The sequence below is a fragment of the Argiope bruennichi genome, chromosome 6, assembly GCF_947563725.1.
Source record: "Argiope bruennichi chromosome 6, qqArgBrue1.1, whole genome shotgun sequence".
NCBI classification, from domain to species: Eukaryota; Metazoa; Arthropoda; class Arachnida; order Araneae; family Araneidae; genus Argiope; species Argiope bruennichi.
This window is the reverse complement of record NC_079156.1, coordinates 19,209,357-19,235,533: the sequence shown is the minus strand read 5'-3', so window position 1 is coordinate 19,235,533 and position 26,177 is coordinate 19,209,357. Positions and strand designations below refer to the sequence as shown.

At 28.3% G+C, this 26,177-nt stretch overlaps 1 protein-coding gene across 2 annotated transcripts in view; it reads left to right on the top strand.

Annotated features, from left to right (window-relative positions):
• The window catches only part of LOC129972396 (uncharacterized), a 61,559-nt gene extending 42,420 nt beyond the window's left edge, over positions 1–19,139 (top strand). Inside the window, exons 10-18 of one of the 2 annotated variants that reach the window (XR_008784855.1) lie at positions 331–556; positions 1,091–1,125; positions 2,820–2,911; positions 3,090–3,216; positions 7,835–8,187; positions 10,724–13,564; positions 13,883–13,964; positions 17,058–17,194; positions 18,905–19,139. Coding sequence is in view for 1 of the 2 variants with exons in the window: in XM_056086521.1 (XP_055942496.1) it covers positions 331–556; positions 1,091–1,125; positions 2,820–2,911; positions 3,090–3,216; positions 7,835–8,187; positions 10,724–13,564; positions 13,883–14,542; positions 17,058–17,168 (4,445 nt within the window). In the remaining variant the exon portion in view is untranslated. Of the gene's footprint in view, positions 1–330; positions 557–1,090; positions 1,126–2,819; positions 2,912–3,089; positions 3,217–7,834; positions 8,188–10,723; positions 13,565–13,882; positions 14,543–17,057; positions 17,195–18,904 lie in introns of both variants that reach the window. The other variant, XM_056086521.1, reaches the window with a different exon arrangement.
• Positions 19,140–26,177: the final 7,038 nt, after the last annotated feature.

Sequence of the window (26,177 nt, the reverse complement as noted above, 5' to 3'; positions counted from 1 at the left end):
GTCCTTTAAAGGGTTAAATAAAATTTGGATCGTTATCTTTTCAATATTGTCAATTTGAATTGTAAAAGTGATCTTGTTGAAATAAATGTTATTTCAAATTACAGAATACTTGGCTCTTAGCTCTATATTCCACATAAGAGAATTATATTTAAATTAGATTCTTAAACTTCATGTGCATAAAATCTGCATTTTAGAGATGACAGTTTATGACATGTTTCTTGTTTTCAAGGAGTTTTTATGTATTTGTATCATATCTGTTTCATCTTTATGTCTATTATTAAATTGCTTCTTATTATTTTAAAAACACTTTTCTGTTGTGCTTTTCTATAGGTCGTTTAAATGAAAGTGCTGAAAATGCATCAAGAAGACGTTCTAGAAGCAGAATATCACCTGATATAAATTATGATGATTTTGATGAGGAGATTAGTAAAAGCCCCAGAAATGGGATATCATATTCAGAAAATAGTGATATAGACTTTGCTGAAACTACAAGAAATAAAGAATCGATTGAGGCAAAAGCTAATGAAATTATGAAAGATTACATTCCTCTTGTTAGGTATGCATATAGTAGCTCAAATATAACAAAAATGAATTATTTTAATAATTAATGAATTTTTATGCATTTAAAGATTGGTTATGATGGTTATATATTTGTGATCTATAGTATTTAGAAATATATATATATATATATATATATATATATATATATATATATATATATATATATACAAAGATAATTTTATTGGTTATTTTACAAACAATGCATTTTGAGTTCATGATGCTTACATCTTGGGTATTAATATAATATGTTCAAAGTTCATTTGTGCTCTTTATTTTTTCATTATTTAAAACATATGTTTCGTTTTTATTTGTGAGAATTTATGCATACATTTTGTATATAAGAGTAATTAAGTTATTTGTAATCAAAGAAATATTAAAATTATCATGACAGAAAGGTCAGAGTTTTTTTTTGTAAGCTTTTTTTAAAATTTGTTCACCACATTAATTTGAGGTTCTGTTTCTTATCATTATTAAAAGATTTTTTTAAAATATTTAAATTACAATAATTTTTTTTTCTTCTTTGTTTTAGCAACAATAGTGACAACAAATCTCTAGTGCTGAGTGGTAAGATTCTTAATATTAACAGATATATTTTAATTAAGTTCTATTTCATGTCCATTCAATTTTTTATTATTTATACTATTAAAACTGAAAATATTTTACTCATCTCGCTGTGTCAGTTTCTAATATACTAGCCAATATTTCTTACTATGTTTATCAAAAAATGTAGGTAAACAGAACATTTTTTTCCTACACTATTAGGCATGGCAAAAAATGTCACTTCTTTCAAATGAGAGTATTTGTTTAATTTGATTGCAATTATTGATTATTTTAAAACTTGTAATGCTTAATAGCTTTTGTTATAGTTTGTGTAAAACTTTTAAGGTATGAAATTATAAACTAAGCCTTAATGAATAGTATATGAATTTTAATCAAAATATAATTTCAATCTATTGTTTAAAATATTGATAATGATTTGTGTTGTAGCTTGGTTAACTCTGACCCATGTTTTCAACTAACAACTATAATGTGCTATAATATATACAAAATAATATTAAAAAAATGTTTTTATAAGTATCTTTGATGAAATATGTATAACTTTATTATTGAGGCTGAAGGGATGATGGTATGATTCCGATTTATCCAAAAATTTCAATTAAGAAAAATTGGGTCTAAAACTGAGTGCAACAAAAATTTTTAATTTAAAAATGACGATAATACGTAATGTAAAAATTAACATAAATGCATACATTGATATAAATACAAAATGTAATAATTATAATAAATTAGTCAGCTATATATATATTTCGCAGAATGAGTATCAAGGAAGATACTGTGATGTTATGTGCTAGACTGTTCTGTATCAGTCTGTGTTGAAGGCTTATTTGAAGAGAACTTTTATATGCACATGGAAAAAGTTTTAGCCAAAAGCATCGTCGAACGGGACTCCTGAGAGGTTTCAGCAAGTGCCTGTGGAGTCTTAATCAATGAGATTATATCTATGACCAAGATTATGGAGCTAGAATTGTGGATGGCAGTGACACTGATGAGAGGAGAAACTACGAACTTATGACACTTCTATATCACAGCAAAAATCCATGGAAGTTTTCTGGAGGTCTGTAGAGAAGGAAATAATAGATTTAAAGAGCAACAATCTTCCAGGAAAATAAGGATGATGCTAAAAGCAGGAGAAATAATTCTATTGTACATTGAGGAATATCTTTCTAACAAAACAGTAGCTATGCATGCTATGGATTCATTGAATAATAAGACTGTCTCATTTTTACCAAATTTTGAATCATAGCTCAAAAATATTGTCTTTACATTACTTTCTTTTGAAAAAGAAGCATTAATTATAAATAGTAAATTGCATAATTATGAATTTGCTTGAATATATATTTTTATATATATTTTTAATGGAATACATTTTCCTCTTTTACTTGGATTCCTATAAGAAAAATTCTCTTAATGGGTGTTTCACATTATGAATAAGATTTGGGAACAAATTGTGCTTGTTAAGGAAGTTCCTCTGTAGTTCTACATATATTACATGCTTGTTTTATAATAATTAGTATTCTAATGTATTATAAAATAATGCTTATATTTTAAAAAGTTATTTTCAACAATTTTATCTTTTCTATTATATTTTATTTTTTTGAAGCTATATATATTTAAATAATTCCAACAATTGCTTAATGAGTGTTTCTTTTTCTGTAATTGATTATTCATGAAGTTAATCGCATAACTTTATTTTTCAGTGTTTACTCAACTTAAGTTAGATAAAAATTCCTATCCATTTCACTACGGAATTGATAAAAAAGAATTTCCAGATTATTATGATATCATTTCAGTAAGTGCCTTGTTTTCTTAATTTTTTTATATTATTATTTAATAAATAAGCATTTAAATAAAACAATTTTTTTTTTGTAATTTCTTTGCATTGTTCAAGAGATTTTTAAATGTCTAATTAAGCTAAAATGTTTTTATATTTTTAAAACATTACAAAATAGCATCGGTAAATTTTTTAGGTACCTATGGATTTATCGAGAATGGAAAGAAAACTAAGAATGAATATTTACAAGACTGCAGCTGACATTGATGATGACTTTAAAATAATGGTAGAAAATTGTGAACTCTACTTTGGAGCAGATAGTGGTATGTTTTTATTCTTATTCTTTCATAAAATATAGTATGAGGCTTTGAGATTTTTTTTATGTTAGAAAATCAAATTATACTCATTTCAAATGTAACAAACTTAAGTAAATCAAAAGCTTTAAGTTACTTGAGAAGTAAATGTCTTATACCAATTTTGGATGATTAGTAGATGTATTGTTAAGGAAATTAATTATGAAAAACATTCTCCCACAATACAATGTCTAGTGGATTTTAAGATTATCCATCTTTGTAATATTATCCAGTAATTTACTTGGTAATTTATTGATTTCAGGCAATTGAAGGTTGTGAATTTTTGTTTTTAACAATATTTTATTTAGTTAACCTTTGTATACTTTTTCTTTGTATATTATCATTAGGGATTGCAATACCGGACCAAAATTTCAATACCGGTATTCGGTATTTTTTAAGTCTTAATACCGGTATTAGAAATTTTGGAAAAAGAAAGAAAACACAGGTGTTTCTTTTTTTTATTTGCCAGTTTTGTTAGAGAGTGTAAATATCACAAAAAATAATTTGTAACTTATAAATTATAACAGTATATAAAGAATCACAAAAAAGTAAAGAAACATCTTATTTATTTAAATCACAAAAAAAGTGTAAAGATCACTATTCAGTTTGTGGTACTATTACAAATTTTTGAAATGTGATCTAAAAAAACATAATGCATCCATTGTACTGTCACTAAGCCTGAAAAGTAATTTTGTGTAAAAATAACCAGCTGTCGAAAACGCTCTTTCGGCATCTACGCTAGTGGGTGGTACTGTTAGCAATGCGCGATATACTTTTTCCAAGTATTTACCTCTAAATCCCTCTTCTTCAAATAAATCGATTTCTCATCGGATGGTTTTGTATATAGCTGATTTCTGTATTGTATTTTGGTTCGTTGAATTTTTTTTATTTATAGCTAATTCTAATTTTTGTTCAAGAGACAATTCCTTTTCACTATCGACAGTAGTGATATCATAATCTTCGATAATTGAACCAAATTCTGAACGTAGATAGGTTTGTAGGAAAAAATTTTTTAGAAACTTTACTCTAACTTAATCAGATTTGAATTCATTATTTTCTTTTCTTTCATTTTCATTTTTAAAATCATTAGAATTATGTAAATACCATAAGTCATTTTCTATTTCGGTATGCCTTTCTTCTGTGCGATTTTCCAATGTAATATAGTTGGAATCCGAAGTTTCTATATCCACAGCATTTGTATTCTTCTGTTCTTTATATTTTTGGTATAATACATCTATTACTCCTAATTGAATTCCATGTTCATATCACAACTGCTGATTTGCACCAATCAACTTTCCAACTTTTCTCATAATTGTTGCTCCATCAGTCGTTATGGATGCAATATTTTCTTTCAGAGATAATCCATGTTTCGCTAATTTAGATTTAAGCAATTAATTAAGCCCTTAATTAGCTAATTAATTTCGCCCATTAGGGAGACATAAAAACAAAAACGTATACTATATTGCCATTTTCGCGATACCTGAACATATAGTGGAGACAATTTTAAAAATTTCTAGTAAATACCGAAAAACCGGTATTTAAACTTGTGAATACCGGTATTACAAAATTGTACAAATGGCTCAAAATACCGGTATTCGGTATCCCGGTATACCGGTATTGCAATCCCTAATTATCATGTTATTTCACATTATTCATAAATACAAATTATTGATGCATAAAATCTACTCAGTGCATAACATTGTATTTAGAATTTTTAGATACAGAATCTAAAGACTAACTTTTTTGTATTTTTAAATGGTGAAGGTTTGTCTTTTATTTTATTATATTGTTTTTAGAGTAGTAATAGTTATGCAGAAATATATGCATTTGCCATTATTTACATAACATTATGTATGTTAGCTTTTCAAATAATATACTTAGAAATGCTAACATTACATAATTTTATTTTAAAAAAACATATTGCTATGTAGGAAAGATCACAAATGAGAGATATATATAGTTTTTGTAGTTTATCAGGACAAGCTACTTTATGGAACTACATCTTCATTATTAAAATTAGATGCATTACATGAATACATTATATTCAAATAGAATGTTTAAAAATGAATATGAAGGTAGAAAGTAACAAAATTATATTGAAGAATGTTTAAGTTTACTATTAAAAAGAATTACTACCATCTGAAATTTCTTACTGAATAATTAGAAAAATCTGTTTATACACAGCATCAAAAGTGGGAATGAAAAAGTTGTAAAAATACTAATGCAAAAGAAAACAATGAAGTATTGTCTCTACCTTCCCCTCAAAAAAAGCAATAAAGAATCGCCAAAGTAAGCCTTTTGTTTTAGGATTGTCAAATCAAATATTATTATCTTCCCTTCAAGGTCATAGCATATAAAGAGTTGCTTGTTTTTGATAGCTCGAGGAAATTTTGGGAGTATACTAAAACTTAAAATAATAATGTAACATAACATAACATAAATGTAATTTATTATAGAACTTTCTATAAGAAAAAACTATCTAAAAATTTGATAAAAAAATCCAAAATTTTTAAATATTTACAATTTTTATTTAGCATTGCAACACAAAATTATCCAAAAAATATTTAATTTATATTACATAATGCAAAAATAATTTTAAAAAACTTTTCTACCAGAAATTTAAAGGGAAAATTAAACAAATTTAATCAAACAGAAATCTAAATGGTTTTAGATTTTTTAAAAATATTTTGAGTTTTTTAATGGAATTAATAACAAAATATATTACAACTTGGATAATGAATTTTTATTAATTATTATTATAATAATGATATATGACTTTTTTCCTTTTGCTATTGTTGTTAGTAAACTGATTACCAAATATGAAGTAAGATTCTAAACTGATGACCAAGAAATATTTTTTCAATTTTATGAAATAAATGATAAAATAAAATATGATAAATTATTACAAAGAAACTTACTTGCAGCTAATACTTGATTTTTTTTTTAAATGAAACAATGCAGAATATAAATTTTTGCATAAGGATATCTTCCCCTTCCATCAATGTATTTGAATTCCATGAAATCTCTTAATTTCATATTTCATGCTACATCAATGTTTATTTTTAAGTAGTTATAATGCAGAACCATATTATTAAATAGGTAAAATAAAAGCCTTTATATCTTTTTTGTGGTATTTTCAAACAATTTTAATTGGTGCTTATGTTTCTACTTTCTATGCCATGTATTTGAATTTATTCATATTACAATCAACATTTAAATTTTGGAATGTTATTTCTACAATATCCCTAATTAATTACTTTTTGCCAATTTTATGTTATTTTATTATATTTAAAACATGTTACTTTCTGATTAAAAGAATATCTGATATTACAATAATTTAAATTCATTAAAATTTTAATAAATTTTTATTAAAATTCAATTTTATATAAAATAACTTAGCATTTTCATTTCTAAATTGTTTTATATGCAATATATTGAAACTTATTATCTAGAAAGTGGGCCAAAATTAAAAGTTTTGTTATTTCAGTCTGTTGAAATTGGCTACTTAAAACTATATACAAAGATTTTATTAAAATAGATTTTAAAAATTAGAGAAATCTTGAGTGGAAAAGGGGCACTCAAGATTTGTATTGAATAAAAGAAAAGAAAAACTTAATCCAGTCCTGTACTACTTTATATTCATTTTAGAAAAGACTACAAAGAGAATTCAAACATATAATTATTTAGTTTTTAAAAATCATTCAACATTCAAGCGAGTAGTGTTCCAAACTTGTTTTAAGTTTTCACTTCTTTGAGAAATGGATTATGTTTTGAAGCTTCCTTTTTCAAATATTTTCTTTTTCTTATTTTTATCATTAAATATTTCAACATAGTTTGTAAAAATACATAAAGCTATTGGAAGTCGATATGTCATATTTTTCTTTTTGTTGTTTGAATAGCCTAATTTTTGCTCATTTAAAATTGTTTTCATTTGTGTCTGAAGTTATTAAATTTTTAAGAATTCATCCAGCTAGAACTTTCACTTTTTCTCTCTCTTTGTTAAAGGGATTCTTTCAATTCTCAAACTAAAAATAAGTAAAATTTGGTGAAGAGTTGAAACCGAAATGAATATAACGAATTTATCGCATAAAAAGACATTTCAAATAAATTTTATTTAAATTTTTTTATGGGCTATTTAGTTTCTTGATATTTTTTGCATATTAATCAGTAATATAATAATACATATTAATCAGGTCTTTTAATTCATATACTACACTCTACATATTTGGTATTTATTCAGATTTAAAGTTTGAAAAAGTGTTATTTCTGTCTTTCCATGCTAGTGATGTTATCATCCACATAAAAAAATAATTGGTCAGTTTTTGAGTAGTGGAAATTTCAGTGAGCATTTTTTGACATGCTTGCAAATTTTCTTATTAATTAAAAAATCAGTGTATTTCTTACAAGGAACAAAACTCTAGCTATTCCTTAATAGTTCTCAGAAATTTACCTATATCTAGCTTTATGATCTGCCATGGAAAATGGAATTTATTTTTAAAGGAAGGAATAAAAGGATAGAAACCATTTCAAATTTTCTAGTCAATAAATAATTAAAATCCTTTCTCAGTTTCAAAATTTTTTGTTGCAGAAAGATCTATAATGGGAAGACATACTTGGAGATTATTCAGAAGACTTATGAAAAACTTGTCTGCTACGCCAAAGCAGACTGAGAAGACTTCAGCGGCAAATGGAATTGGGCAAAAAGTGAATCATGAATTGTTCAAAGAAAGGAAGACAACTAATGTAGTTTCTACACCAAAGCAGAGTGAAAAGGTTTCAGTGGAGAATGTAATTGGGCAAAAAGAGAATCCTAAGTTGTTCAAGGAAAAGAAGACAGCTAATGTAGTTTCTAAAAGATCTGAGCGTAGTAGGAAAATGCGAAAACGCCTCAATAATGAAGCATTGGAGATATTATCCAAAGAAGCTGAATTGGCAGTAGAAGTAAGTTGTTTTAATTATAGAAAATGGGCATGCATTTATTAACATTCACATTTGAATAAAAATAATTTTGCAAGACAGCACTTTGCACAGCTATAAATTTAGAGAAGTTTGAAAAAATACTTTACTAAATATAATTTTTTTAAAAAGACATGTTGTAAATAATATTAGAGTATTTAAAGAAAAATCATGTTATAATAGACAGGATTTTATTACTAAGCCTCTTTTTGTTAAAAAGAGTTGAAATATCTTTAGCATCACAGATTAAATATCACAATGTATATATAATATAGCAAGTGTACTTACTCATTCTTAGTTCATTCTGCTTTGCAAATGGGACCTCAGTAATCAAAAATTAAAAAAAAGCATTTTTTCCCCTTCAAAACAATAGATTAATGAAGAATTAGTAAGAATTTTAGAGGTTTTCTTACTTGTAGAAATTGTTCAACATTTCTAGGAGATTACAATGATTTTTTTCCAAACTCATTGATGATATTCACAGTTTTATGCTCCCCTTTTATAATTTTGTATTACTTTAAAACATAGCTACTTTCATGAAAATAAGTCCAGGCGTTACAAAAATGAAAAACAATAAACTTTTCATTCAAATAAACTTTTAATTTATTAGATCTTATCTTTTTAAACTTTCAGTTTACAGCAATCCTAATATGAAGACTATAAGGATTATAATCACCACATATCCCCCACTGTTACTCTCCTGCTCCATAGTTTTATTATTTATGTTTTTCTATAATGTTAATCAATTTTTAATTTCTTTTCACTTAATTATAATAGAAATTTGTAAGAGTGATGATCACAAGAAAATAATAGGATGCTTAAATTAAATAAAGAGAAAATGTTTATTGAAGCGTCTATGTTTGAAAATGCATTAGAAAATTAGAACCGGAATATTATACATGAATCTTGCTTTTATTATCAAGAAGTATGGACTGATTAGCCTTTTAAAATTTTAATATATAATGTGAGTGTACTTTTAATTTAAAAACTGGTAGTGAGAATTGAGATAAATGATCTATTTACACTTTTACAACAATCAATTTAAGATTTGTTTCATATATATGAAAACTGAATTTTGTAATTAATTTTTCAATTCTTTGTGGTATGCTGGTGTTTTTAACATCATTTTAATGCTCATCATATCAATATATTATTTTTACACTTTTAGGTCCGAGCTATTTTGAATGCTTTTAGTATTTTTCATAATTTTTTAATTATTATGAACATATATACACATATCAATATTTTTCTTAAAATTTTTTAATTATTTTATTCATAATGCAGAAAGTATTTAAATTTACCAAGAATTGCTATTTAAAGAGGAATTATTGTTAAAAAAACGATGTGTTTTAAAGTAAAAAAAGTTCTTTATGAGAAAATACTTTTTAATAAAAAGTTCGAATTAAAACTTAATGACTTAAGCTACTTGCATTGGATAAATTTAAATATTGTTTATGTATCTGATATTATGAAATAAGCAAATATGGCTTCTGAATCTTCAAAATAAATGTGATTTGAATTTTGTTTCTACATTATTTCAGAAGTGTTCTTCTGTTTTGTGCTGTTGTTTTCAATCTTCTTTTTTCCATACTAAAAGTTTCATAGATAATATCTGAAAGAATCAAGAACATATATTAGTAAATTTCATAGCTCATAGAGCTAATTTTTAGACTTTTCTGGTTAGTACCCCCCTCCCCAACAGCTATCTGCCTAACACTAAAGTTTGCACCTCAAGATATTAATATTTTCAGAGTAATTCAATTTCACTCTTCAGAGTAGACTAAATTTTAATTCCAAGTGCTTTTTCCTATCAGGTAATGAATTTCAGGGGGAAAAAATGCAAAATCTTATAATATTTATAATTAATATTAAATTTAATGACAAGCTACACAATAATTAAAATTTAATAAAACTTTGATGCACATACAAAAATGTTTTTAAAAGCTATTTTTATTGATTTTTTAAAATTTCATAGTTAAATTTAGTCAGATTATTTTATTGATTTTTGTTAATTTTGTATAACATTATTTCTAAAATTTATTGTTTTCTATCTTGAAATTAAATTTAATATACTTATAGATAGCACCTGAAATATAGACATTACACAGAAAGCTACATGTCTATATTTCAGGTGCATTGCATATATAATTGTAAAAAAACCCAACTTTTTAAATTTTAATATTCATTTATATTATACAGTATATATTATTATTATTATTGTATACTCTTATTGGTATATAATAATACATTTTTTATGTTCTCAAAGCCATTAGATTACAGTCAGAGTTATTTATTTTATAACTTATAATGTGTCTCTTTCTGTCTGTCAGTTTGAATTGTCATTGATTGTAATAAAATTTATTATTAAGACTAATGTCAAATAACAATGATTTGGTTTTTGCAACTTTCTTTTAAATATTTTAGTTCCTTCAGTATGCTTTAAGTAATTTTATTTTATAATTTTAAAAGTATTAGATAAAATTACATATCCATCTTTTTTTTTTTTTTTTTTTCTTTTTAGAGATCCCAAAGCATGGATGAGGAACACTTTCGAAATTCCTCTCAAAAGATAAAGAAATTTACGCAATTTTCTGATCTAAAAGTTGAGCCAATTCACAGCCATCCTTCTAACTTAATTGAAAAACTCATGCCTAATTCCTCTAATCAAGAAAATAATGAGACTTACTGTAATAAGTCTTCATCCACTGATAATCACAGTTCTGAGGACATCCTGCCTGACACATCTTATGATCATCAATGTTTACCTGAAAATATGGAAGTAAATGATCATGAATCCAATGAGAAAAACTCAAATTCTTCACAATTAATTGTTAAAAACCCTGAAATTTTTAATGGTATTTCTGTTGAAAGTGGAGCAAATCTGGAAATTTTGAGTGACAGTGAAATGGATCCACATTCTGCATCCAACTGTTTATCATCTGAATTTGCTAGTAATAATTTTAGAGATCAAAAATCTAGTAGTGATGAGGATTTTAACAATTTTTCAGGAGCTTCAGATAATCCTAGTAATACGGATTTCACTTCAGATTTACTAATTGAAGAATCTGATGGTCTTGGTACATCTCCTAGCAGTAATTCCCAGGAATCTTATCGTTCTCATGATTCAAATAGCTCTGATTCAAGTGTCGAAGATCTAGCTAAATACAGTCCACATCAAGGTGAAAGTAATGCCACTTTTCTTAATGGATATGGATATGCTAGTTTTACACCTGGGAATGAACCTACTGGATCTTCTACTGTTGATGCTTCATGTTTAGGTCTTGCTTCCACAAATATTTCTAAGAGGCATCAAGTAGAAAATGAACCCAAAACTTCTGTTGTAGAGAATATTTCTCGGGCTTCTTTAATTTATAATGGAAATCAAAATTCATACAATATTTTTGGTGAATTAAATCCAAGAAGCAAAGAATTTTCTGAAAATCAACCAGAGACTAGGACTTCAAATTCTGAGAATCGACTTATGCAAGATCAGTTTCCACATCAGGAAATTTCCAAAGATGAAGCAGCTTCTACTATCCAAACTCAGACTATGCAGGTTCCATTAATCAATCAAGTACCATCGAAGAGCCCACTTTTGTATTCCTCTTATTCACATCAGTTTACTCAAGGACAGATTGAAAATCAAACTCATTTTAGACAATCTGCATTATCACCAGAGCAGGAGCAACATTGCAAGTCACAGGATTTAGAGCATTCACAAAGCCTGTCAAAATGTTCTCCATCTTTTTTATCCAATGGAAAAGCTCAAGACCAAGGAAATACTGAGAACCAGTCAATTTGTAGTTCAAAGTTTACTTCAAACCAAGAAGTTGATAGTTTAGCCTATTCCAGAAATCATCAGACCTGCTCATCTGCATCTTCATTTCAAAATTCAACATTTTCTAAAAGTAATACTATACTGCAACAGGGACAATGTATGGAGGAGCAAGAAAATGTGGATAGTCAGGAAGAGCATTTTCCTTCACAAAAAGAGGTAGAAAATCATGATTCTGCCAAAACTGATCAAAGATATTCTTCTGCCTCCTCTTCATCTCAGGAAATGCAAAGCCAAGAATCTGGTAGTGATTTGACACAGAGTCATACTATGCATCAAGAATCGCAGACTCCTCTGTCAGTTAATGAAGAACATAACAAAAACCAATCTAAATATTGTGCCTTTTCTTCCTGTCAAGAAATACAAGGACCAGAAATGATTAAATCAAAATATTATACTCAACCCTCTTCATTTCCACTTGCTACTTTGAAAGATCAGGATCCTGATGAAAGTCAGCAAATTCATCGACTTAATACCTCACATGATGTAACTCAAAAGCAGAGGTTTACAAAAAGCCAGATGAAAAGTTCTAACATTTCATATCAGAATAAACAAGTATCCGACCAAATGAGGTTTAATTCATATCAGGAAGTAGACAATAGAGAAAATAATAGCCAGTCTATGGCTTCTGTCACATTTTGCACTGATCAGAATCTCAAGAATCAACATTCTGCAAAAAATCATCCATTGTATTTGAATCAATATATTTCTGAAAACCAGCCAAAATATTCACCAACTCTATCTGCTCATCAGGAGATAAATCATCATCAATCAACTAAAAATCAGCTTAGAGGTTCACCTACTCTATCTGCATGCCAAGAAACGAACCATCAACAACAACCAGCTAAAAGTCAATCTAGATATTCACCTACTTTATCTATACATCAGGAAATGAATAATCAGCAACTAGCTAATAATCAGTCTAGATGTTCACCCAATGCTTCTGCATACCAAGCAAATGCTAAAAGTTTTGTTAAAATTCATAAAAATTCATCTTCCTGTACATCTCAAATTATAGATGAACAAGAATCCGCTAGAATCCATACCAGGTATTCACCTACCTTTTCTAATCAGGGAGTTCTTATTCAAGAATCTACCAAAACTTCAGTTCAACAGATGCATAATGAATCACTTAGCTTGCCTCCTGGCATACAGAATCAAGTTCCAGTCGAAACATCAGCGTTTGATTTTAGGAATATTTTTTCTTCATTTAATTCCTCTAATACCTCTACACAAGTTACTGAACCATCATCTTCAGCTAATTCTGCAATGCAAATTCCATCTCAAGTCTCTGTATCTCATTCTAATCAAAACCACATGACTAAGTTAAATTTTCCTTCAGTGAAAGTTCAACTGCCACCATCATCTGGTCAGCTTATAGTTGTACCTGGAGATCCTTCATCTATGACTTTCCATTTGTTTGCTAAGCCAGTAGCAGATCCTTCACAACCCATTCGATCTAGTTTGGAAATTCATGCCGATAATCAGATGAGAAATCAAGATTGCCCAGAGAATATTGATGTTGAGGTAATTAAAGTCTAAATGTTTGCAAGAAAGTTTTTTTTCTTTTTATTTGTATCAAAATTTTATATTTCAATTCCCTTTTCAGTAAAAATTCTTAGACTAAGAATGCTATCATTATAATTTTTTTTTCATAAAATTTTACCTAAAATTTATAATGATATATATCAAGTATAGATTTAACATATTATTATTGTTTAAGTAGCAAATATGTGTAATAAAAGCTCAGGGTTTTCTATATGTGGATGATTTAGTGACCATGATAAATATTTTTGACTTTTAGTGTTATTTATCGTATACTAATATGTTTCATTCTCTTTGCAGTCTGATTGCCAAGTACCAAGCAAGAATCCTATGAAGAAAGATACTGCGCAAGCCCCTCGAAAACAAAGTTCTCCCATACTAGGTTTGCAACATTTAGCTTTAAATCCTAGAAAATCACCTACCTCACCTTCTTTGAAAAATAAGCACTTTGATAATTCATCAAATTCAAATAGAAGTTTAGACCCCAGTCATAAAAGCCCTCCTGCTTTAGCTAATGCTTCTTCTGTGTTAAAACCAAATGCAGCTCTAGTGCGACCTTTGGATCCAGTTAATTCCAGTGCCTCTTTCATGCAACAGCATTCAAGAAACAGTAATTCTTTTCAACAAGAAGCATTTTTACAGCAAACAGAGGCCTTAAGAAATGTACCTATGATTTTTACCAAGGGGAATTCTGTTTCTACAAACTCTGTGCCAGCAGTGTCTATAAATGTCAATAACGGCCAAAGATCTATTATTCCTAATAACTTACAAAATGCTCTGATGCAGAATAGCAATGGACAGTATGTGCTAATACCTTCTAAAGATATGCTATTGAATAATGTAGACCACAATTTAAAAGTGAAGAATTCGGAAAGGTCACCACCAATTTATCACAACAATGTGATGCAAAACCTTTCTTTCCAAAATGGACACTTGAATTCTGTCCAAATGTTGCCACAAGTAAGTTCCACAGAAAAAACAAAACCAAGCTTTGAAATTATTTAATAAATAAGAAATCTCTTTTATGCTGTATATTCTCTGATCGTGATTATGAATGCTATAAATAAGTCTCTAAAAAGATGGAATAAACCCTGATTTAGTTATTATTTTAATTTCAGACTGGCAACTGATAAAAGTAAAAGAAATCTTAGTATTTATTTGAACTGAGAAAAGTAAAAGAAAGGGGGAGGTAGTCAATGATATTTATGTTTTATATATCTAAAGTTTTTATGTCAGATGTAGCCTGCAAATGGAATACATTTTAGAATAGTTAGCCTAATTTTATTGTATAGTTCTTAAATGTGTTGATTTTTTCCTTTATAGTAGTATTAATAATGTATCAGAATTTCCCTAACTTATACAAAGAGAAAATTATTGCACTGATAAATATTAAATTCCATTGAATATAGTTAAATTAGTGGGATCTGTAATCAATAAGTGATGATTTGATCAAGATATGTGCAGAAATCCAGATTTTTACTTTCTGAAATCCCCAAAATATTAATGTTTTTGAATTATACATTTGTCTTATAAGGGGCAATTTTGTAATGAGATAATTGTATCATTTGGAATATAAATTTAAATTTTTATATAAAATCAAACTTAATCAAACAAAAAAATATCTTTTTTAATATTATTTATGCTGTATTCTCATTAATATGTTATTCACAATGAAGTGAAGTTTTTCTAAAAAAATCAATTTCCAGATCCTGTGCATCTGTTAAGTATGAGTACTTGAGATTATATTATTTTAATTGAGAAAATCGATTAACCACATCAAAATGCTTTACTCTTTTGATCATTCTGAACCTTCAGTTTTAGAAAAAAACAAAATCAAAATCATAAAAAGAATATTAAAAAAAGTTCTTGAATGAAAAAACAATCTAAACAAATATATTTTTTAAACTGAAAAATCAAAAAATTAGTGATTTGTAAAATTATGTTATCAGACACAAAATAATGAAAAATATGCATTTTGCTTACTACATGTAAAGTTTAAAAATATATGTTTGTGGTAAATTATTTTTGAGGTAACATTATTATATTGATATTTACAATCCTGTCATCAAAATTTGATATTTTAATTCTTTTTGCTGGTAAATTCATGTGGTTCTCATGAACTAAGGGTTGTGAATAGTATCTTTTAATAGCAGAATATATTAATCTGCTCAATTGCAAATTATTTTTTGAACATTTTTATCAATATAAATTTATCCATCCTTTGAACCACAGATGCAAGTGATATTTTTTCATTAGTAGGATATGTAAATAATTGATTTTCTTGATTACACAATAATTTATTTGATTGTGAAGATTGTTGCCTGAGTGAAATTACTTGAAGACACAGGTTGTCTTTTATGTGGTTTATTGGAAATAATTATTGTTGCTTTTCTTGATTACACAATAATTATTTACAGGGTAGTCATTAATTATTCCTATGATCCTTTCTACCTGTTTCATGAATGAAAATTTTGAATAATACCTCTGATTTTTCTTCAAAAAGTATAACTCTGGCTTGTGTACTTTCAGTATATGTAATCACTTTCTCCCTTTTCTGCTGGATTTCTTTTGGAGAGTTAACATACAATTCATATGATGTCTAAGAAAAGTTAAATGCTGTTTATTTTGAAATCATTTCCCATTTAGTGGATTACTTTTATCTATGATATTAATATTCTTATTTATTTGAAATTGTTTAAAATTCTTATGCTGTAATAATTGCCTAAATTTTTGAAATGCAATCATGATTATCTATGTAATTAATTTTGAAATTATATTTCTTTGCTTTCTCATTACTTCATTACTACAATTTTTGAACTTAGGAGGGAGGATGGAATTCTGAATGTATAGTGTCTGCCTAATACTTTATGAGCAAATTTCCACATTCTTTTCAATGGTAAATTTTATTGGTAATAAATATTCTAAAAGGCATAAATTACAAGGTTCAGAATTAAATTTTCCAAAAAAGTATGGTAACTTACATTAATAAATAATAAATGATATGCTTAGATGGGAAAAAATTGATCAACAATGGTATTATTTGAAGGCTGGAATTGGAAAATGCAATAAGTGCTAAATTGAAAAAAAAAAAAAAAAAAAAAGTATTGGGCTAATTTTGGCATTTTTTTCTTGATCAGCTGAACTTTGTTCACTTTCCCAGTTCTGATACTACTTTGCTCATAGTAACATATTCTAACTGCTTAAGTAAAGTAATATATATTAATTTGCTTTTCAACTGCTAAGATTATATCAGACTATCATTTCTAAGTTGAAAATATTGGTATTTTCTACTTTTGATTTGAAGATTTTTTTATTCCTATTTTATTATGGCACTTAATATTTTATATTTCCAATTTATATTTACTATGATAAAATGATTTTTAAAGCATTTTAAATATAAACATTTTAAAACTGTGTGAGTATGCATAATTTCACACTCTTGATATAAGATATTCTAAGTGTTAATTCCTTTTAGGTTCATTTACCTTACGTTAACCCATACTATGTCGTTACGAATTCCAGTGCATTCCAGAATCCATCTAGATATCCTGTGATGAATATGCAGTCGATTCCTTTTCAAAGATAGCATTTCTGAGCAACTTATAAATTTTGGTAAGTATTTATTTTTTATAAAATTATTGTTGAGTTTGAAGAACAGTTATTGAGAATATTATTCGTGAGTCAAAAGTTATAAGAACTGTTGTAAAAGTATCTAGAGTTATTGAAATGATAAGTTATAAGAACTTTTATGAAATGTGTTGACTAATTATACATTATCCTAATTTTGGCTATTGATGCTCTATTCTGAATAATAAAATTATAAATTATCTGGCTTATAATGATGAAGCTCCTATTATGGTTCTGTATGAAGGGAAAATTAAGCTTTTTAAAATGAAACTTTTGTATCAATTGCCTATTAACAATTTTATTATTATTATTATTGAAATTTTTGGTTAGATACGTTATATATGTGCAGAAAGTTGTATAATAGTATAATTATTTTCAAATTACATTTTTCTTTGAAAATATTTGATATTTTTGAAAAAGGGTATCATAATAAAGTGATCAATAAAATCATTTCAATAAAAAAGAGTGTGTAACAGATCATTGCAATAACCTCTAAAGTACATATATATGTATAGTATTTCATTATAATATAAAAACCAAACAAAACTAATAATGCTTGGAATATGAAATTTCTGTTCCTTTCAACTGGCAGACGAATTTCAAATTTGTTTGCTTGTTATAAAGAAACGAAGCACTGTTATTCATAATATGATCATGGCAGATAATGGATTAAGATATTAGTATTTTTTTTAGAGATTAGCTGTAATATTAAATTTCTTTTTGCATTCTCTTTCATTTTTTACTATTTATATGGCAGAGAAACTTTTACTTCTGGAGAGGGGAGCAGTTTCATGAAATGCATATAAAAAGCACATTGTGTTTTTAGTAGGTTGCTGTGGCCATTTGCAGCTATCTATATACTAATAACTATAGTTGTGCATGACTAATGCTTTTTCTTACAATTTCGTTAAACTATTTTATTTTGACTCACTATTGATTAAACTTTTAACTGTTAGCAATGTAGCATGATATTTTAGTAATTAAAATAACAAATGTTGTCAATATATCACTGGAAATCTAGGATGTTGGCATTGAAGACTTAAAGTTAGACCATTTATTATTGAAATTATTACTGTTTTAAGTATCCTGAATTTTAGATGCTGAAAACTGCAATAAAGTTGTTATAGCAGTTGCTCAGCATTAATGCTCTGAAATATGAACTTTGTCATATATAAATAGTCAAAGCAGTTGGTCAATAATTAATATTGTTATTGTTCATTTCTAGATTGTTTTAGGAAGTGATATTTGAAATTGTGCTGTTGACTTTTCCTTTTAAGAAAGAGGAAATTTTTTTTCTAAGCTTTATTTTTACAAATTTAAGGATTCTCTAAAGAAAAAATCCTCCTAATAAAGAGCCTTGCCTATATTTAAAAGTTTTGAAACTTCATTCAAATATAATTATCTGAAAATAAAACTTCTTTTTTAAACATAATTTTTATAATACAACATTAATAATCAATATCTTTTCATACCAGCTTTATAATATTTTGGATTTCATTATTATTTATAATAAGAAACTCTTTTTAAAAATTAATTAATTATCCTAATGTGATATTTTTGCCTAGTCAAGGTGCTAAGTCTTCTAAGAAGAATTTCTTTGATATCTGTTTTGATACAACTTATATAAGAGTACATTTTTGCAATGGCAATTGTAAAATAAAACAAATTACTAACCAATATATTTTTCTTTTTCAGTACAATAAACTATACTGTCATCATCACTTCATATTTCAAGTTCTTCATACATTAAAGTACAAACATTTTTTTGTGAACATCTTTCCATACTTTTACTATTTTATGATAAAAGATGCATTTAATGCATTATGTTGTATTTTATTACATGAATACTCATTTATGTTTTATATTGTGCTTTATGAATAATACTAAAAGAGCAAGCACAATAAAAATATAATAAAAATTTAAATCAAGCAAAAAATTTTATTTTAAATGGAATAACCAAAAATGTAAATAAAAATGAATTGTACCATTATAAATTTGTATAGTTTTGGTATAAATGTATAAAGATTTTTTTTTAAATAAAATAAAAAAGAAATATTAGAAATGATTTTGTCTCATGCTTTTAGAATTTAATAAAATTTATACACAATCAGAATTGGCTTTGATATATTTTTTAAAAAAATATATCTTATGTATCAAGACAGATGCCATATTCAAAGTATACTGTTGTATTGCTTTTATTATTTCCAACATGCTAGAAATAAGAATTGAACAAATAAATAAGATGCAATTAGATATACTCTAGTGATATTCAGCTATCAGCAGGAATCATCTCACCAAAACTTCCTTGCATACTCCCAAAAGAAGGTCTTGACCCCTTCCTCCACATAAAATTGGGGACCTTGGGTAAGCCCGTGAATGCCTTGCATTTATTTGTGAATGATATTTATGAAACTTGGATCTTTTTAATGAATCTAGTCGTTTTATTTAATCTATTGCGAGAATATGTATTTTGAACAACATTTTATTGACCACTTGATACCAAAATTTTATATTTAAATATAGATGTAGGCAATGAATTTGATTGATTTAAGTCATTGCATGTATAAATTATTGTGTTTCTATGCATTCAGAAATGCAGATCGACAGACGGTCAAACTTTTGATAGATTTGATTCAACATTTGATAAGTATCTGTATTTTTGATGCTAAAACCTGTTTATCAAATTTCATACACATAGATCTTTGCATTTTGTAGTTATCGATTTCATGTACATTCAAATAAAGACTTCCTGTAAATGGATTTCATGCAAAATTTGATAGAAAACTTACAAATATGGTCATAAAATTCCTTACCAAATTTCAGCCATCTTGTCCAAAAGAGTTATCATGATCACAAACAGATGAACATAATGCCAAAAATATGTTTTTCGGACTCGGAGAGATCTGAAATGTGGAGATTCATCAAAATCTCGAAATCGTATAGGAGAATCTGACAGGAATGTTATCTCCTTCTCATATATTTAATGCATTTGGCATCTTAGTCCTGGACAGTGGCGGTTTTTTGCATAGGCGATTTAGCACTAAACCGATGATAATTTTTTTAATTCTCCCTTTCTGTCTGGTTTAGAGAACTTTTCTTTGAAAAAAAAAATAATGTATGAAATGAGCCAAATGAAATGATGGGGAAAAAAATGACGGAAATTCGAAGTAAAAAACAGATCGAATAATTTCGAAAGTCATGGTATTCAGGGCGTTTCTAAGATATAAAATGACAAAAATAAATGATATTATTTAATCAACAATCTATATAGTTGAAATAATGAGGTGGGGGATTTACCAATCATCCCGGTCTCAATCACTAATTCAATTTCGCCAATTTCTGTTTGTTTTGGTTGTCGAAAACAACAGGTCTAATTTTATGCCCGATTATTTCTTTTCCCCCCACAATCTTATGTTATTCTTCAATTTCTGTTTCACAGGAAAGCATGTGATTTCTAGATAAGTCATCAGTGATCGCGCTTGTGATTTCTAGATATCAGTGATCGCCCCCCAGTTACCGCAAAGAGAGTTAGTTATAAGGGAGCCCTCACCCTTAACAACCGGAATGAATGTGACAGTTTTATTCAACAATTTCTGCTAATGTATAGCAAATCAGTCAGTATGCTCTACATTTATTGTGCAAGAATGCTTTAAAATATTTTCAATTGTTATGGTAAAATACTGTTGAAAAGCTACTTGAAATAAGTAAATTATTACTTTTAAAGGCGAATAACTGGTCGCCGAGGGTGATTAGTATCTTTTAAGCTAAAAGCATTAAAATATCAGTATTTTGTTTACTAATGAAAAGGATTTATTTTGAATAGTAATCGCTTACATCAATCGTCCAATTCTGATGCTATAGTGCTCTAGCTGTTATAGCCTTAAAATTACTTATAGCTATCGATTTTTTCCCCGTGCATTTAAAATTTTCTGCGTTTGTTCTTTTCAAACAATTATCCCAATTTACCTTTTTTTTTTTTTTTTAAAATATGTACTTTAACATCTTCTATTTAATCATACACATGGCGCAGTGTATTGAAGGAAGGCTTTTGAACCCAAATCAAACCAAACTTTAACTGTCTCTATTCTAATATTGGTGGAGTGATTCAATATTCGACTCTTTATATATTCCAGTGGGTAAACTGGATTGATTTTATGCAACTGGCAGATATCATTGAGTAGCTATCGATTTTTTCCCCGTGCATTTAAAATTTTCTGCGTTTGTTCTTTTCAAACAATTATCCCAATTTACCTTTTTTTTTTTTTTTTTTTTTTTTTTTAAATATGTACTTTAACATCTTCTATTTAATCATACACATGGCGCAGTGTATTGAAGGAAGGCTTTTGAACCCAAATCAAACCAAACTTTAACTGTCTCTATTCTAATATTGGTGGAGTGATTCAATATTCGACTCTTTATATATTCCAGTGGGTAAACTGGATTGATTTTATGCAACTGGCAGATATCATTGAGTAGCTATCGATTTTTTCCCCGTGCATTTAAAATTTTCTGCGTTTGTTCTTTTCAAACAATTATCCCAATTTACCTTTTTTTTTTTTTTTTTTTTTTTTTAAATATGTACTTTAACATCTTCTATTTAATCATACACATGGCGCAGTGTATTGAAGGAAGGCTTTTGAACCCAAATCAAACCAAACTTTAACTGTCTCTATTCTAATATTGGTGGAGTGATTCAATATTCGACTCTTTATATATTCCAGTGGGTAAACTGGATTGATTTTATGCAACTGGCAGATATCATTGAGTCTATGTTGTACAATGTGGACAGTATGAAAGTAGTATAAAATGCCATTGATGTATAATACCATTCCTAAAACCCCCTATATTTAAAGAAATTCCTCATATCTTAGTAGGATGAAGCTGATCACAACAATCGTTAGAGAAAAGAAGTTCTGGAACATTTTAGGAGACATCTTGTAACAGTTAACCTTGATGCTTTAAAACATACCAAAGACTTCGTTCGTCGCCTTCGCCATCATAAAGGGAGTCTTGGATCAGTTTTATTTCTTCCTTCAGATTTATTATTTCCACTAAACAATCGTTGATAAAAAAGCAAAGTTGCTAATAGAACTTATTTATGGCTTATTTTTCCATTTTATTTCAGAAACATGTAGTATATCATTCCATTAAAGTAGCCAATATGCTCCGACATGCTTTTGCAATTAATTCTTATGACCAAGATTTTGTGGCTACAAAGAATTGCTAGGTATGAACGCTTCTACATATCAATGTCCACATAACTTTTCCATACAATTCTAATTCGAGGTTTTTGAATTAAACATTGACTTATTTTTAGCACATGACACCAATTCCGATCCAAATAAAATCATCATTGCTTCACCATTTGAATGCAATTTTTCAATCAGATAATATATTTTACACTGTCAAACCTCTTGTGTTGTCTTGATCTTCATTAAAGAGCAAAAGATCGGACACAGTTGCACATTGGGCATACTAGATATACTCATCTTCATTTATTATTATGAGATCATTCATCTACGTGATCGCAATGCAAAAGCCATATATCTGTCCGCCATATTCTACTAGAATGCGCAAATTTTATTGACCTGTGTTTGGTATTTTCTGAAAAGCCAATAATTTCGTTATCAATTTTACTTGGTAAAACTCATGTTCATCTATTTGCTTTTTTTAAACATTGTTTTATCCATTTTAAATTACTAGGGGTGTTCAAATGAAAAGGTACGAAACGAAACTGTGAGTATAAATGAAGACTCTATTCAAAGTATAGTTCAAATAAGTATAATTCAAAGCATTCCATAGGCCTGAGCATAACGAGCCGAAGGATTCCTTGTTCCCAGAATTCCTTTGGACGTGACGAGACCCAGTTCTTCACAGCGCCCTTGAGTTTACCGTCCGAGTTCAAGCGCTTCCTTTTCAGATGTTTTTTCATGGGACCAAACACATAAAAATCGCAGGGTGATATGTCCAGGTAGTAGGGTGGATGGTCGAGCTGCTCCCACTTGAACTTGGCCAATTCCGTGTGTGTGATCCTGGCGACGTGTGGACACGCGTTATCACGGAGCAGTTGTTCGTGTTGGACCTGCGTAGTCTTCGGAGTGTCTCACAGTACACATCGTAGTTAATGGTTCTGAAAAAACATCTGAAAGGGAAACGCTTCAACTCGGACTTCGAACTCAAGGACGCTGTGAAGGACTGGGTCTCGACACGACCACAGGAATTCTGGGAACAAGGAATCCTTCGGCTCGTTAATTAATGGGATCGTTGTGCTCAGGCCTATGGTGTATACTTTGAATAAAGTCTTCATTTATACCCACAGTGTCGTTTCGTACCTTTTCATTTGAACACCCCTTGTACATTAATATTTTAGAGTATCATATTACATCTGTTGGTTTATAGTAGTATAATTTTTCATTAAATAGGATTTTAATATTCGGTTTGGCGTAGCCTGGTCATCTGCTGGTACCAAAGAAGAGGGGGAGGGGCAGAGGCACAAAGTTATGATCCAATCTTCTGAACTATAGGAATTGCTTTCGACAAGTTGTTCTTGTAAGATTTCAGCGAGTATCAATGCTCGCCTTCTCTTTGTATTCAACTGGCGCTACACCACGCACAGAACAAACATTAAATACATTTGTGTAAAATGATTCATCAGTTACAAAGACAAATGTGGAGAACGATTGATCCAATTAAATTTAAGCAAATGATTGATGGTTTGAGTGGGCCACAGTAGTGGTAATATCTTGTTAAAATTTGTTTATGTCTACTGCTAACAAAAATGTATGTGTATCATTTGTCCGTGTGTACTGGCGCTTTACCAGCTAGAATGATTTGACTTACAGCTACCAAATTTGGCCCATATATACTTTAGAGGGTTGAAATGCAGACATTGAAGTAATTTTCGAAATTTTTATTAATTAAAAATTTAGCGTCCTTTCACGACTTTCAAAAATATTATAGCACAAAAATTAATTTCATATTATTTTTTTAAATTGTCTTTTTAATAATACTAATTTAATAGTAGTGTCAATGTTTACTAAATTTAAAAAATTTAATTTTGTTTTTGTTTAATTTTTAATAATAGACTACATTATTACCGTGCAATTCAAACAGTTTTCATTGTCATCAATTAAATATTTAATTGCGTCATTTTCTTCCATTATTGAAATCTAAAAACGAACTCTGTTTAAATGAATTTAGTTTACAAGACAAATAAAAATTTAATACAATACCGCAAAATTTAGAAGAGAAATGAGCCACACATTTTAATAGAAGAAATATCATGGAACTAATCTTTATTAAAAGTTCCATCTACGGAATAAACAAAACTATAATATATGGGATAATTTATTTAATTTGAGGGTATCAAGGACATGAAATTATATTTAACAGAAATTAAATATAATTAATATCTCTGGTTTGCCAACTGGTCGACAAAGGCGACCAGATTAAAATATGAGACAAAAAAAAATGATTATTTATCTGACTCAAGAGGAGAAATGATTCGTGACTGTTTTCACACCAACTTTGGAAGTTTGAAATTTCATTTGACACCAGTGTGAAAGACAATTGGTAGATCAATAACTCGGAACCTCGCAGATAGAAGTCCCGTCACATGACACTACAATGATCAAGCGTCCAATGTTGGAAAGAGTTTGCAGGATCGTGTAGTGTTTACCGCCTTTAAAGAAACAGCGACAGATTTCTCCGATGCAGAGTGTTTTCGTTCAGAATGATCACCTTTTGAGACAATCATTTCGGTGAACGACATTTGCAACGCCTTTGTCTGGTGGAACCATCTTGTCTCTTTTCTTAGAAAAAGCGTATGACCATGAACTTTAGAGGAAACCTGGACATCCTTTTTTTTTCTTTAATTTTTTTTTTCTCAACGAACTTTTCGAGTTCGCATGGATTTTTTTTTAATCCTAACTATTTTGGTCTAGTTGTGAGTGTTCCTGTAAGGAAGTATCCTCAGTGTCACGCTTTCGACCGTTCATCATAGTCAAATTCTCAATCATTTCCGATTATCTGTCCATGAAATTGCCACTATCTGTCCTTTAATTTAGTGATCTGCAGAATCCATGATAAAGAAATAACATGGATTTAAGGATGATAATTACAAAATGTAAACAACAAGCAATATTTGGGAACACCAAATAAACAACAAGCAATAAACACACGATACAACAAGCAATATTTGGGAACACCAAACATTTCCAGTCCATTTAGGGCAGAGGTTTAATATTTTTTTGATTCCTCGCCTCCTTTACAAGTGGGAGGGGAGGAAATCCTGTATCCACTTCTTTTATAAAAGATAAATATATGAAATATTAAAATATTGTGACAAAGTATCCATAACCATTTCATCTATCAATTATCATAAAGTTGGGGAGGGGGGAACTCACCAACAAATGCGATTAAAAAATTGTTTATAAAAGTTCATAACAAACACAAACGGATATTTTAAAAAAATTAATCGGAGGATTCAGGCTGATGAAATTTTGAAGATTTCTTAGTGTCAAGGTCCATTCATAATATTTCGTTAACATCGGTTGCAAATAGCCGCGTTCAGAGAAATACAATCCACCTTTTCTTAGGAATAAGCTTTTTTCATGCTCAGTCAAATACGATAAAGGAAACGCAACTAAAAATTACTGTACTCTTGCCTAGAATCCAGGGAAGAAAGCTGGTATTTATTCTTGAAGTAAAAATTTTTGGCATCCATTTCCGAATCTTGCTTTAAGTTTTCGGTTGGCTGCGAATTCTACGGTTTTTTTTTTTTTTTTTTTTTCTAAATTAGATTATTCTGCATTTGTGAACTCTTCTACCTATATTTTTGCACCTGATATCTCTTAGGATATTTTCAAGTTAAGAGAATCATAACAAGTTAGGACAAGTTAAGTTCAATCATAATTTTCCATACAAGTAAATACAATACGTGCCCCTCTCTCAGCAAACACTCCAAGAG